Source organism: Neomonachus schauinslandi, chromosome 13, assembly GCF_002201575.2.
Source record: "Neomonachus schauinslandi chromosome 13, ASM220157v2, whole genome shotgun sequence".
NCBI classification, from domain to species: domain Eukaryota; kingdom Metazoa; phylum Chordata; class Mammalia; order Carnivora; family Phocidae; genus Neomonachus; species Neomonachus schauinslandi.
The window spans coordinates 59,770,776-59,784,587 of NC_058415.1; the positions used below are offsets into that span (position 1 = coordinate 59,770,776).

The window sequence follows — 13,812 nt, forward strand, 5'->3', positions numbered from 1 at the left end:
AGAAGAGTGAGATGTAATAGAGATTGCTTTTTGGAGTAATATATCAAACCCAACTATCTAATACTCAATTTTTTTCTTCAGATTTCAGTATAAAGTTTGTATTGCATTTCAAAGATAGTATTCACATAACTTCATGAATGATAACAGAATTGTTTGGCATGCTTAAGAAGGCTCATTTAATGTTCTCAGTAACGAACCTGGTATTTGGACCCTATTCTAACATTAAACAGGCTGATGAACAGCTCAGTTTTCATGTTTACTGAATTTTCTTGTGGTTTTTTTTTTTTAAAGATTTTATTTATTTATTCATGAGAGAGAGAGAGAGGCAGAGCGAGAAGCAGGCTCCCAAGGAGCAGGGAGCCCGATGCGGGACTCGATCCCAGGACCCTGAGATCATGACCCGAGCCGAAGGCAGACGCTTAACCATCTGAGCCACCCAGGCGCCCTTGTTTTGTTTTACTACAGAAGTGATGGGGAACCCAAAGATGCTCCTATGTTTATTTGGTTTGTCATTTTTATTTCACTTAAGCAACTCTTTGTTAGAAGAGATTTTAGAGAGGGCCCAGGCCTTAGATAGAACACTTCAAAGAGCTGTCCTACCTACCTCGGTCGCAGTTATAGGCCAGCTTTAAGTGAGCATGTACTTGCCATGTTTCAGATGGATTTTAACAGTATGCTTCAACTAGCTGATTAAAAAGTTAAGAGACACTACTAGAATTTTGCTAAGTTTATTGTCAGAACTTTTTGTATTTTCAAGATCTGACTACTTCATCAAGTTCATCTGGTCCTCGAGTTTCTGGTTCACCTTGTCATCATAGTGATTCTAACTCATCTTCTGAGAAACACATGTCACGAGCATCACAAAGAGAAGGTAGGTTGAAAGTGGTATTTTATAATCTTGCAACAACAGATTCTACCAAATAGCTTTCTTTGGTTTAGTTTAAAGCTATACAAATAAAAGCCAATAAAGAAGAGGCTATCCTTTGACTCTCAGTCATTTTCAAAAGCTAACCAGTCTCTAGGGTTGGATATCTCGGGCTTACATCTTTGTTGGAATTTGAGCTTTGGCTTTATTTACTGAACTTATAGTCTGGTCTAGATTGGAGAAAAAGTGGTTTGGACATGTAAATTCCAATCAAGATTGTTATGGATTAAATGAGATATGCATGTGATGGTGCTGTATAAAGTCATGCGTTTGTCAGGTGCTTGTGAAAGTCACCTGGTTCCAGCCCAGTAGGCATTTTGCTCTGCCATTTCTTTATCTGAGCAATGCCTGACAGCCTTAGAGGGATTGTGGGATAAAGTGGGTTACATTCTGGCCCTACTCTGCTTTTGCCCGTTTCCCCCCACCGCTCTGGCAGAAGTAGCTGTTTAGCCCATTCTTTCCACCCCCTAAATGAGATGCTTTTTACCTATGCAAACTTCATCTACTTCTCCATACCAGTTCACATCTAAGCACTTTTTGTCCTCATCTTTGTGGACTGATGGCCAGATGTGGGTCTTTTTGTAATCTTGGGTCACCTTTTGGAGATGAGCATAGCTCCTACCTGGGTCTTTAGGGGAGGGGCTATCCATTATACTTCTAATTTGTGTTTTTCCTGGGTGGCCTCACCTGGTAAGTGCTTGATAATGGCATACTTGATTATTTTGCATGACTACTTGATGTTTGTAGAGTGGTTTGAGAGCTCTTCCTAAACCTACAGCCTATCTGCTTTCCTCTGGATATTCAAGACTATGACATTTAAGGTTAAAAATTCCTATTAGAGATTTATGCCCAGATGTGTAACATTTTTCCTTTGATTTGTAGCAGAAACTTCTTTTATAGATTCTACCTGTTCTTCTACTTTGGCTTCTAAGACAAGGCTCTTAATAATCATTGAGAAAAATCTTTATTGAACTAAACCATCCATGAGGGGAAAAAAAAACCAAATAAGAGTAATTAACTGCTTGTTGCAGTGGTAAACCCCAAAACCAAACTACACAGCAGTTTCATGATACAGAGATTGGGAACGGGAGAAGAGACGATGTATGGAGAGCCTAGGCAGAGTATAGAGAAGAAGGTGGGGCTCATACATAAGGTCGTTCTGAATGTTAGCAATCCTGGGTCTTCAGGGTGTCAGAACGTTAGCACCATACTTTGGCAGATACAGTAGCTGTATAGAGCTGAGGCTATTAAACTCATTTAAGGTTAGACCTTTTTTTTTAAGTGATCTCTACACCCAATATGGGGGCTCAAACTCCAGACCCTGAGATCAAGAGTCAGGTGCTCTATCGGCTGAGCCAGCCAGGTGCCCCGTGAACTCCCTTTAGGACATGAAATCTGCTGTGGATTGTAGCACAGAGTGCAAAAACTCTGGCTCAAGTGAAATTAGGGAGTTCCTTGACCAGTCTTCCCTTCCCATCCCCATGTGGTTCCCTCCTTTTGCCAGCTCTGGAGGAACCTCCAAGGAGCACAGCTCAAAAACCACTACTTACTTATTTAGATGGGTTTCTTTTTTGCTTTTGTTCAATTTTCAGAATTCTTGATATAGCTGTTTGTTTTTCTCTAAAATTGTTATTAAAGTTCAGTCACATGTGAAATCATTATTTAGGTATAGTTTGGTTGTAACAATGTAATTTAGAGCTTCACAGGTTTCCATCAATGCTGTAGTAATCTAAAGGGACTCTTTTAAAGAAGATAACACATCTATTTGAGAAACAATTCACAAAGGGTCTGACAGAGGGAGCTCATAATCTTCAAAGCCACTCCTTCCACAGGTAGAGAAGTGTTGAAATATTTCTCGATATTAAATTTCTAAATTGCTTCTTTATAATGTCTGTGAAAGTGATTCTCCACACACCTGAGGGATAGGACGTAACTCCCAGTAGTAACAGCTTGCTGTAGCAGTCACTTTCATGGGGGGCTAGGAAAGAGGACGGGATGGGCCCTAACAGAGTACCAGGCATATGTATGATTGGCAATGTCTCCCAACCCCTCGTTTTGACATACTGGTATGTGAAATATCTTCCCTTGCCTCCAAAATTATAGCTCTGTTTTTTATAGTACTGTTCTTGGGGGCCCTAAGTCCTGCTCCTTGCACACATAATAGCCTTTTATTGATAAGAAAGGCAATCTGCATGGCTTCCAGGTATTTCCTTCTCTGGACTAGAGAGCACCAGGTCCTCTGAGATGAGAATTATCTTTTACTTTTCCAGATTCCTTTCATGTCATATAACTTTATCTTAGTTTTCTGAGATGTAAATCCTAATCAAAAGGATCCCTAGTCTTAGGTTACTGGGATTCCCGCTGCAGGAACTTGGATTCTTTAGTTCTGGTCATAACCCTCCCCCATACCCCCACCCCAAAGACATGCACACCATGCATCAAGGGGCACCACCATAGGTTTTTTTTGTGTATGTGTATTTTTTTTTTAAGATTTATTTATTTTAGAGAGCAGGCATGAGTGGGAGGTGTAGAGGGAGAGAGAGAATCTGAAGTAGATGCCATGCTGAGTGTAGAGTCCGATGCAGGGCTTGATCTCACGACCCTGAGATCACAACCTGAGACAAAACCAAGAGTTGGCTGCTTAACTGATGGTGCCCCCCTCCGCCCCCAGGCATGCCCAGTTTTTCTTTTTACATGTGGTAGCACAAGGGGCCGATGAAGGAATGAAGGTTGGGGGTGGGGGTGACTGCCAGAAATCAAAGCTTTGATGAGCTGCCTTAGTTCTCTGATAATACACATTTCACATCCTAATTTTCTTATCAGGAGTTTCACCACGAAATAGTCTTGAAGTCTTAACTCCTGAAGTTCCTGGTGAGAGAGACCGTGGAAACTGCATCACGTCCTTACAGCTGCACCCAAAAGGCTGGGCCGCTCTCCTTAGGTGCTCAAGCAACACCGATGATCAGGAGGTAGGGGCGGCGGCACTCCACCTTCAGCGGGGCTGACTGAACAAATAGCCGTTGCCGTGTACGCTCATGGTATCTTTATCCCTTGAACCACTCCTTCCTCTCCCACCTCCTCTCCAGTGTGGCAGACTGGAAATACCTTAAACCCGTATCAACTCAGATTGTGGCCAACTTCTTAATTCTTGCCCTCTTTATCTTGCCACATGCCCTTTATATAGTAAACTTTAGATGGAGATGCTTCAGCCAAGCTGGCTAAATGTAAGGTTTTGCTAAGCCAATTGAGTATTAGAATTTGCTCTTTTTAAAAACAAGGGGAGGGGCGCCTGGGTGCCTCAGTCGGTTAAGTGTCTGCCTTCAGCTCAGATCATGATCCCAGGGTCTGGGGATCGAATCCCAAGTTGGGCTCCCTGCTCAGCGGGAAGCCTGCTTCTCCCTCTGGCTGCCGCTCCCCCTGCTTGTCCTTGCTCTCAAATCATACATACGTACGTACGTACGTACATACATACCAGGGGAAACCAGGGAGAGACTAAACTGATGACTAGGGGAAAAGAGAGAAGAGCCTTTGAAGTATGTAGGAGGAGAGGTATTTTAGGGCTTAGATGTCTAAACTTTAGAATATTTTAAGTATCAACATTGTTGTTACTTTCACAAAGGGGAATTATTACCACAGAAGTCACAGCAGCCTGAGGGAATAAAAGGCTTTAGTCATAGTACATCACAGTACACAGAATAACCTTGGCTTATGAAGATAAGGTATGGGGCCTGCACATTTTAGTAGATGGGAGAGGGGTAGCAGTTATCTGATTGAGTTCTTGCAACAATTCTGTGGCTTTGGCAGCCTGTTGAGCTTTTTACAAAAAGAACTATCTGGCGTTATTTGGGGCTCTGTAACTTTGGTTTCTCTCTCTTCTCTCCCCTTAGTGGACTTGTGTCTATGAATTCCAAGAAGGAGCTCCTGTGCGACCTGTCTCACCTCGCTGTTCTCTACGACTAACTCATTACATTGAAGAAGCCAATGTAGGCAGGGGTTATATCAAAGAACTTTGCTTCAGCCCTGATGGGCGAATGATCTCTTCCCCACATGGCTACGGGATTCGCTTGTTGGGATTTGACAAACAGTGCAGTGAACTTATAGACTGTTTGCCCAAAGAAGCCAGTCCTCTGCGGGTGATCCGTTCTCTGTACTCTCATAATGATGTGGTACTGACGACAAAGTTCTCTCCAACACATTGTCAGATTGCCTCAGGGTGCCTTAGTGGACGGGTTTCTTTGTATCAGCCAAAGTTTTAGGCACAACTTAACATCAAATAAGGAATTCTTCTGGTGTTTGACTTATAAATTACTTCAATTTAGGTGAAGTATTTCCTTTTTAGAAGATCTTAAAAGTCTGGGCCAAGATCCCAGTTCTTACGGGTCCACGGACACACCTGTGACCTGAGGACTTGGCCGTCCGGCATCGTAGGGGCCTCACCAAGTTAGACTCGACGCAGCAGCAGCTTTTCCGCATTCCTCTGCTCCTGCTCATCTGTGCCACTGGGACTTCAGTTCTTCTGGTTATTTTGCATGGTAGCTCTCGTCAAGTTTCTTTACTTCTTGTTTTTTGATTTCAGTGTGAATTTTGTGGACGTCTGGCAGGAGTTTTGGCTGGGTTAGGAGAAACCCATGACACTGGTATTGAATAAAACCCAGAAGTTCGATGTCAGCATACTGGTCATTGAAAAAGAAATTTCATCTTCACTTATCAGTATACCTGGCCTTTTAAAGTTGCTGTTATGTTTCTCTATAATGAGCACAGTTAATGGCATTATTCTCATAATGTTAGTCTTACAACAAAAATGTCTTTTAAGTTTCCTGTTAAAATTATATGTATTTTTTCACCGTGAGGGGAATTTTGTTGTAAAACTCTAGAAAAAATAATTACCACCTCTCTTTGTAATTTACTTGTATGAATTTAAAAATCTCTAGCATGTGTCCTTATTTGGTATTTTGTTCCTGTAAACAGCATTTAGAAAGGAAAAGAGGAGAAGGAATGGGCTTTGATCATTTCTATTATATAGAAGAGGATTCATTAAGTTAGTACACTGTCTAGTCAGAGTGATGAGAACAATGTGGCTTAGTGTCTGTTTTCTCTACCAGACTATTTGACTCACACAGGGTGACATGTTATGTTATTAGGGTGGAGGGGGGGATTGAGAGTAAAGAGGTTGTGTTTTCCTCATCTTTACTCCTTGAACCAGGTGGCACAAACTCGACCCTTAGCATTAGGGAGGGCAGAACTGCAGTCCTGTTCAAGGCGTGACCCAACTACAGTAGTCAGCGACTTGGATGTCAAGACAAAGAGCTGACGTGAAGGCCTCTTGTATTTTGTTACGGAACACAGCAAGTAAAAAACATCAAGCAGGGGTCAGTCACCGGGCTGACTGGCCTGCTGAAGTAAAGCAGCTTTCTTCTAGTCTCCACTTGGAATGGTATTATATTTAATAAGGGATCCACCAGAGGCTGCAGTAATTTAAGCCACACGCTAGCTCGTTCCCTCTCAGATCACATTCTCTTAGGCCAATGGTTCTCAAAGTAGGGTGCATTACAATCATTGAGGAGCTTGTGGAAAACACAGAAACCTGGCCCTCACCTTAGGAGGTTCTGATTCAGCCAGGGAGAGGACAGGAATCTATTTTTAATAAGAACCTCAAGTGATTTTTACTCAGGTGGTCCCTGGATCAGAGTTTGAAAAACACTACCTTAAACATCAGTAAGTATTTCTGTACCTATTAGGTGCTTAACTCCCAGAAGGTGTTTTAATTATTAAAAAAAATCGTAAGTAAATGAAATCCATTTTAGAAGTAGAAAATGTAATCAATCTCATTATCTGATGAATGAGAAAAGTTAAGTGACTTGCCTAAAGTCATCTTACAAAATTAGCGGCAGAGCCAGAACTTGAATTCAAGTCTCCTGATTTCTTGCTCAGGGCAATTTCTAATGTATTATGCTGGCTGTTAAAACAATGATTTATTTATGAACACTTTATCTTGTCTTTAAGTTGTATTATTGTGACTACCCTTAAACTGGCCGATAGATTGAAAAAGTCATGGGAATAGATGCTGAGAATTCCAGCCCTAAGAAGAGGATCTTAAATCTTATAGAAATGTTTAAGCAACCCAAACACATGAATAAAAATGACATTTCTTTGTAGAACCTACCAGCCATTCACACACATGTGCAGAGGTTACATCTCACTTGGAACAATCTTGGCTCTAGGACAAATTTTAAAAATTAGATCATTTTACTACGGATGTTAAAAAGAATTGGAATTTTTTTTTTTTTTTAAGATTTTATTTATTTGACAGAGAGAGACACAGCGAGAGAGGGAACACAAGCAGGGGGAGTGGGAGAGGGAGAAGCAGGCTTCCCGCGGAGCAGGGAGCCCGATGCGGGACTCGATCCCAGGACCCTGGGATCATGACCTGAGCCGAAGGCAGACGCTTAACGACTGAGCCACCCAGGCGCCCCAAGAATTGGAAATTTTTTAGCTATCAAGAAAACTACCACAAAATATAATGAAAACACAGGTTTGCCATAAATTTTTTTTAAAAAACCCACATATTTAAAGGAAAATAAAGTTTTGGAGGCAAAAGCACCCAATCTTAACATTCAAAATAAGCTACTAAGTACAATAATTATATTGATTAAAAAAAGGTTCCATATATTGCATCCCCTTTGGAGAGTTGCATGTCAGATGCTGGGCCCACGTGTCGCCTAACTCTGAATTTCAGTCCATGATTCTTCAACCATTAGAGAGTTTCTATGGTGTCAAATAATCTACACACTTTACTACTAACTCTCACTCACAAAATACCTTGCAAGGTAGGTGACATGAGTGCCAGTTTACTTTGGAGGAAATGGAGGGTCTGAGAGGTTAAGTGATTTGCCGTAAGTCACAGAGCTGGCACCGGGGGGAGGGCAACACTGGGATTCAAACCTAGCTGTTTTAGTCCAAAGCCTGTGTGCTTACTACTCTACCACTTTGCCCTTTTGTTTATAAAGGATGGGAAAATGGCCTGTTAATTTGTTTAGCATCCTCTGTAAATTCTTTATTACAGAGCTGGCTTACTTTCTGCACCATGCAAGAGAACATTTATAAGACTGAAAATTTCCATTAGAATTAGTACCATAAACTGCAAGGCATACATACAGTCCGTTCCTAACTGCAAGACTTCGAGCAGGATAAGTAGCTGTAAAGTAAAGAAAAATGTGGGATAAATAGCTTTGTATAAAAACAGAGCCACACAGATGAGAATTAAAAATTAGCAAACTCAACAAAACCACCTTTGTCCTCTTTTTGAGGTACGGCTGTGACCAAAACATCATGAGGGGGGATATTAATCCAGGAATTACAGGGCATCAGGAATGTTAGACTCTTGGAGGAAACTGCATCTTACAATTTCAAGGTCTCATTTCACTTAAGAGTGTAAAATCTAATCTGGTGTTTTTTTACTCTAAATTTTATTTAGTCATTTTTATTCATGATAATTGGCGAATGTACTATAAGTGGTAATGTGGTATAGTTGGTAAATGTCGTATAAATTATACTTGTTTTAAAAAGCTTTCTACAGGGGCGCCTAGCTGGTTCAGTCAGTAGAGCATGCAACTCTTGATCTTGAGGTCATGAGTTTGAGCCCCACCTTGAGGGGTAGATTGTACTTAAAAGAAACCTTGAAAAAGCTTTCTACAGAAATGCTATGTTAAATAAGTTTAGGAACATCAAATATTTAGTAGTTCCTTATCTTTAATTGTAAAAATGAAGTAGCTAAAGCAGACAAGACCTCTCTTAATCTTTTGAAAATGTATGTGATCTTTGTTCTCAGAAGCCCAAAGAACATGTATAGTTTGTTATTTCTCCTTGTTACATCCAAGATGAGGCTATACCAAAAATTTTAGGAAAACAAGCAAGGATAAGGTTCCCAACTCCTGTCTAGAACCACGATCACATTATATTGTGGTTAAAGTTTAGTTTTCTAGAAAGTGCAATATAGGAAAAACACTCTGAGAATCTTTTAGAAGCCTAGTGTTTCCCATTATTAGTCAGAATATATGGTACTGGCATCCATAAGTATCTGTTAAAGCTTGTGTTTAGCAGGAGAAATAGTCTGATAACACTGATGACAATCAACCCTATTTAAAATGACCAGCAGCCACGGAGAGCTATGAAAATTCACTAATAGCCAGTGTTGGTCATGAAATAAAGCATATATATAAATTTTTGGATAACTAATGCATATCTCTTAAGTGCCAAAATTTAAAACTTGTAAATTATTTTTGATGCAAGTCTTTCAGATATGTTAGTATACCTCCCTGCCTTCTTAAACAGCATGCTCGGTATAATACACTTTTTCGTGATGAAAAGTAAAAGTTATATTCATGTGTTATTACAAATACCCAATGAGCTCTGATGTATATAAAATACTTCATGAACTGTAAAGGGCTATAACAAATATGAGTTAATATCAATTATTATATAAGTGATGCCCTCAGCCCTGAGGTATATATAATCATTTGTCTCAGGTTGCTCGGATTTGGGGATTTTTTTATTTAAAAATTTTTCTATCTGCTAAGTAGTCTGTGCTGTCTCCTACCACAGCATCCACATGCCTGCCTCTAACAGGCTCTCTATCATACGTTCTGTGTTCATCTGTTATGAGCTGGGACATGAGATAACCAAGCCTGCTTAGTGTCTAAAGAGCTGCACAAGCCCTGTGTGCACAGTCTCTGAGACCACTAGCTTTCTGACAGGTTCACAGTAACCATCTGGATAATAGAAGTACCCAGGTAAAGCCTAGGCTAGTGATTTTTTTCAGGTGCCACTAAGTAAAATACTAGAGACGAAGGATGCTGCTAGATTAAGGAATAAACAGCAATGTACCAAAGTACAGCCAAGTAACAACAAAGGCTCTGTATTTGCACAGGAATCCTTCATGCTTTAAAAAAAAAAAAAAAAAAGAATCCAGGGGGGAAAAACAATGAAAATAAAATCCAGATAGAGTATTTTTGATGCCATTAAACTTGGTTAATAGCCATTAAGATACATGTTTAAATTATCACACATTGTGACAAAGACAGTTTTAGTCTCACTGCAGAAGATCATACCGAAATTTATACCCCAAGAATTTCTCCCGTTCAAATGATAACAGAAATTATCAAAAGGAAAGTCTCAAATTTACCTGTATGCTGCTTTAGTTGTAAATGAATAAATAATGGAAATATGGGATTTATCAAAACCTCCAAGGAACACATCTCACATATGCACACCTCGTCTATGTATGTATATAAAATGAAATGTCATCCAGAGACAATAAAATAACTTTAAAATTTAAGTCTTGTTCATAGTATTTAAAATAGAATTTTTTTCAGCTTTCCTATGCTTCTTCCTTATTTCAATTTCATGTTTTCTACATTAAAGTTTGGATATTTGATTTTAAATTTCACTGCATCTTCCATTTCTAAAATGTGCTTTTCTGGTAAATTTTAGAATCATTATTTTTAGGAAAGTTGGGAATGTTCCAGATAATATCCTAGACACCAGAAATTTTTTTCACTAAGTTCTGAGGTACTGTTAATTTCTCATGCTAGACTGTAAGCTCCTTGTGGGCAGGAACTGTCTTACTTTTCTTGTATCCCCAGTGCCCAGTACAGGATCTGACAGAGTAGTTGCTCAATAAATTATTTGTTGTAGGACTCAAATGAACCTTAGCCATATGTGGCCTCGAATTTCCGTGAAGCCAGAATGTGACGTGCAAATAGAGAAATCTTCATCAGAGTAAGATTCAGAAAAACTAAGCATTTCTCATTGATTTGGAAAACTGCAAAACTCAATTTTTCATTCACCAAACACTGAATCCCTACTATATGACTTGTCCAGTACTAGGGACTCAAGGGACAAAGATAACTACGGTTGTAGCACTGGCTTCATGAGCGTGTGACCAATGCAGTTCTATAGGGCCCTGCAGTGAGAAAAGCCCCGTGCTTGGTGTAAGGTTCTGCTGAAGCCATCTTAAAATTCTTAATTTTTTGAACAAGGAGCCCATATTTCTATTTTGCACTGGGCTTCCAAATTATATAGCTGGTCCTGCTTCAATATTATCATGTTGACATGGAACAATAAGAATTACAGTATCTTCTATCTACTGTCCAGTAAAGATATTCACATTCATTGAAAACTAGCCATGAAGTGAATGATTTAGTAAAAGAACTTCTAAAATCTAAAAATAAAACTCCCTCCCTCCCACAAATTTTTTCACAGATCATTTCAGAATTAGGAAAGCTCTCTAAAACCGTAATTGGCTCTTACTGTTTCATTTGAATTCTCTTGAGGATTTCATATGGATGAATGTAGAGTTGTAGGTGATTTTATCTACATACATACATACCTACATGCAATTTTAAGGTTTCAGTAAAACTTTTATTAATATATGCACTGAATGCCTCGGTGTAAGTCTACCTCATAATGTGCTTTTAAAAAAATAAATGCTACTTTGAAACATCTGACACACTTTTTCTGTGCTTAGCCTGTTTGAAAGGTTGATGGCAAGCTTGCATTAAGCAGTAGTTTGAAATTTTTATTTAAATTGCTTAGGTGTTTATTTTTAGACCAGAATCAAGCATAATGCTGTGACAGGGGCAGTGCTTGGTGATTCTTGTAGAGGTATTCTGAACTTTTAAATCCTATGACCCCCATCCAAAAAAAATTAGAGCACATGCTCCAAATTGATGTTGTGTGTGTGTGTGTATATGTATATATATATATATACATATATATGTATATATACACAATATATATACACACATATACATATATATAAAATAACGTACTGCTCTATGTAAATTATAAAACATGTACAGAGAGAAAGGAAATTTTAAAAGGATAGAAGTTTTAAAAATCAAAGTTCTACATTACCTCCTGCACTTCCAGGGATCACCTTATGCTCCCACAGGTATATGCACATTTCATTTTGTGAAGGCCACCATTCTAAAACATAGAATTGGCATTTTTATACTGAAAACACATTTACTAAGATCTGGTTCGTTCACATCTGTTCACTAATGTTCTGGACATTTACAAGTTTATTCAATATGAATCATGTTTTATAGTTTTATAAATTATTCAGTGAAAATTATATTCATATCAATAAGAAGCATAGTGGATAAATTTTTGTCAAGCTGCACACGGATTTGTTTTCATATAGGTACACTTAGAACATGCTATTTTTCAGTGTTCCCTTGAATGAATTGTTATATTAATAATTTAATAGGGTGATGGTTCATTTTATGATACTGTTTTAATTCACTAGAAAAAGGACAATCATATTTGGGATACTCATTTTTTATTTTATTTTTATTTTTTAAGATTTTATTTATTTATTTGACACAGAGAGACAGCAAGAGAGGGAACACAAGCAGGGGGAGTGGGAGAGGGAGAAGCAGGCTTCCCACGGAGCAGGGAGCCCGACGCGGGGCTTGATCCCAGGACCCCGGGATCATGACCTGAGCCGAAGGCAGACGCTTAACGACTGAGCCACCCAGGCGCCCCTGGGATACTCATTTTTTAAAATAAGTCACTGAAGAGAAAAAGTGAATCCCTTTCAATTCAGATTATTTTGTGAAATTATTTCGATAAACTGATTTAGCTAACCATAGCATTAATCACCACTATTTCAGTTATTCCTCTGACAGACTTGGACTATTTAAAAAAAAATTTTTTTTTTAAGGAAACAATTATTTGGCATTGCTTTAATGCTAATAAATTAGTGATTTAGTTTCCTATTACTGATGTAACAAATTACCTACCACAAATTTAGTGGTTAAAACAACACAAATTTGGGGCGCCTGGGTGGCTCCGTCAGTTAAGCGTCTGCCTTGGGCTCAGGTCATGATCCCAGGGTCCTGGGATCGAGCCCCGCATCGGGAGCCCGCTTCTCCCTCTGCCTGCCGCTCTCTCTGACAAATAAATAAAATCTTAAAAAAAAAAAACACCCACAAATTTAAAACAAAACAACACAAATTTGGGGTACCTATCTGGCTCAGTTCGTACAGCATGCAACTCTCGATCTCTAGGTCATGAGTTTCAAGCCCCATGCTGGGCAGAGAGCTTACTTATAAAACACAAATTCGTGTCCACTGAGTTTCCCTCCAGGCCCTTCCCTTCTAGCACAGTATATGAAAAGTGGTGCTCTAAGTCCAGCATGTGCTGGAATCACCTGGAGGACTTGTTAACACACAGACTGCTGGTTCGATACCCAGAGTTTCTGATTTCAAAGGTCTGGGGTGGGAGCCCCCATTTTGCACTTCTAACCAGTTCCTAGTTGAAGCTGTATGTGTGGACACCATGATTTGAGACCTATGAGTATAGAAAATGCAGTTAGCGGGTGCCTGGGTGGTTCAGTCGGTTGAACGGCCGACTCCTGGCTTCGGCTCAGGTCACCATCTTGCGGTGGTGGGATCGAACCTTGGGCTCCCGCACTGAACGTGGAGCCTGCTTGGGATTCTCTCTCTCCCTCTGCCACTTCCCTGCCCCCATGCATGTGTGCACACACATTAAAAAAAAGAAAATGCAGTTAGGGTCTAATTTTTCATGGATGCAGATCCTAGGGATCTCTATGTAGATAAAGGAAGCCAATTTAGAGAACATTTTTTTTTAAGAGAACATCTTAACTTTGGAGGTTATTACAGATGGACAACGGTTCGTCCGTCAGCACGCCATTCTCAGTACACTGTCAGGGGGCCCTCCAGTGAGAGCTGAGACGCCCCCAATTTAACACGGTATGTAAGTTAGTGGGCAGTAAGTAAGACCATCTTACCTTCTGAGGCACAGACTTGGTGCTGTGTGGCTTCTCTTCTAGCCCAGAGGAACCCTCTCTGGGGTGAGCTGTA

General features: G+C 39.7%; 1 protein-coding gene and 1 long non-coding RNA gene across 2 annotated transcripts in view; one reads left to right on the forward strand and one right to left on the reverse strand.

Moving 5' to 3' along the window:
- Window positions 1-5,849, forward strand: part of DCAF10 (DDB1 and CUL4 associated factor 10) — a 40,744-nt gene extending 34,895 nt beyond the window's left edge. The window contains exons 5-7 of the mRNA XM_021691229.1: window positions 758-871; window positions 3,749-3,894; window positions 4,813-5,849. Of these exons, the coding sequence (XP_021546904.1) occupies window positions 758-871; window positions 3,749-3,894; window positions 4,813-5,181 (629 nt within the window). The 3' untranslated portion in view covers window positions 5,182-5,849. The remainder of the gene's footprint in view (window positions 1-757; window positions 872-3,748; window positions 3,895-4,812) is intronic.
- Window positions 5,850-7,110: 1,261 nt separating this feature from the next.
- On the reverse strand, window positions 7,111-11,873 carry LOC110581592. The gene is made up of 3 exons (XR_002480394.2): window positions 11,840-11,873; window positions 8,081-8,120; window positions 7,111-7,142 (listed from the first exon to the last, which is right to left on the reverse strand). It is a non-coding gene; the product is annotated as an uncharacterized LOC110581592 (long non-coding RNA).
- Between the last annotated feature and the right edge of the window lie 1,939 nt (window positions 11,874-13,812).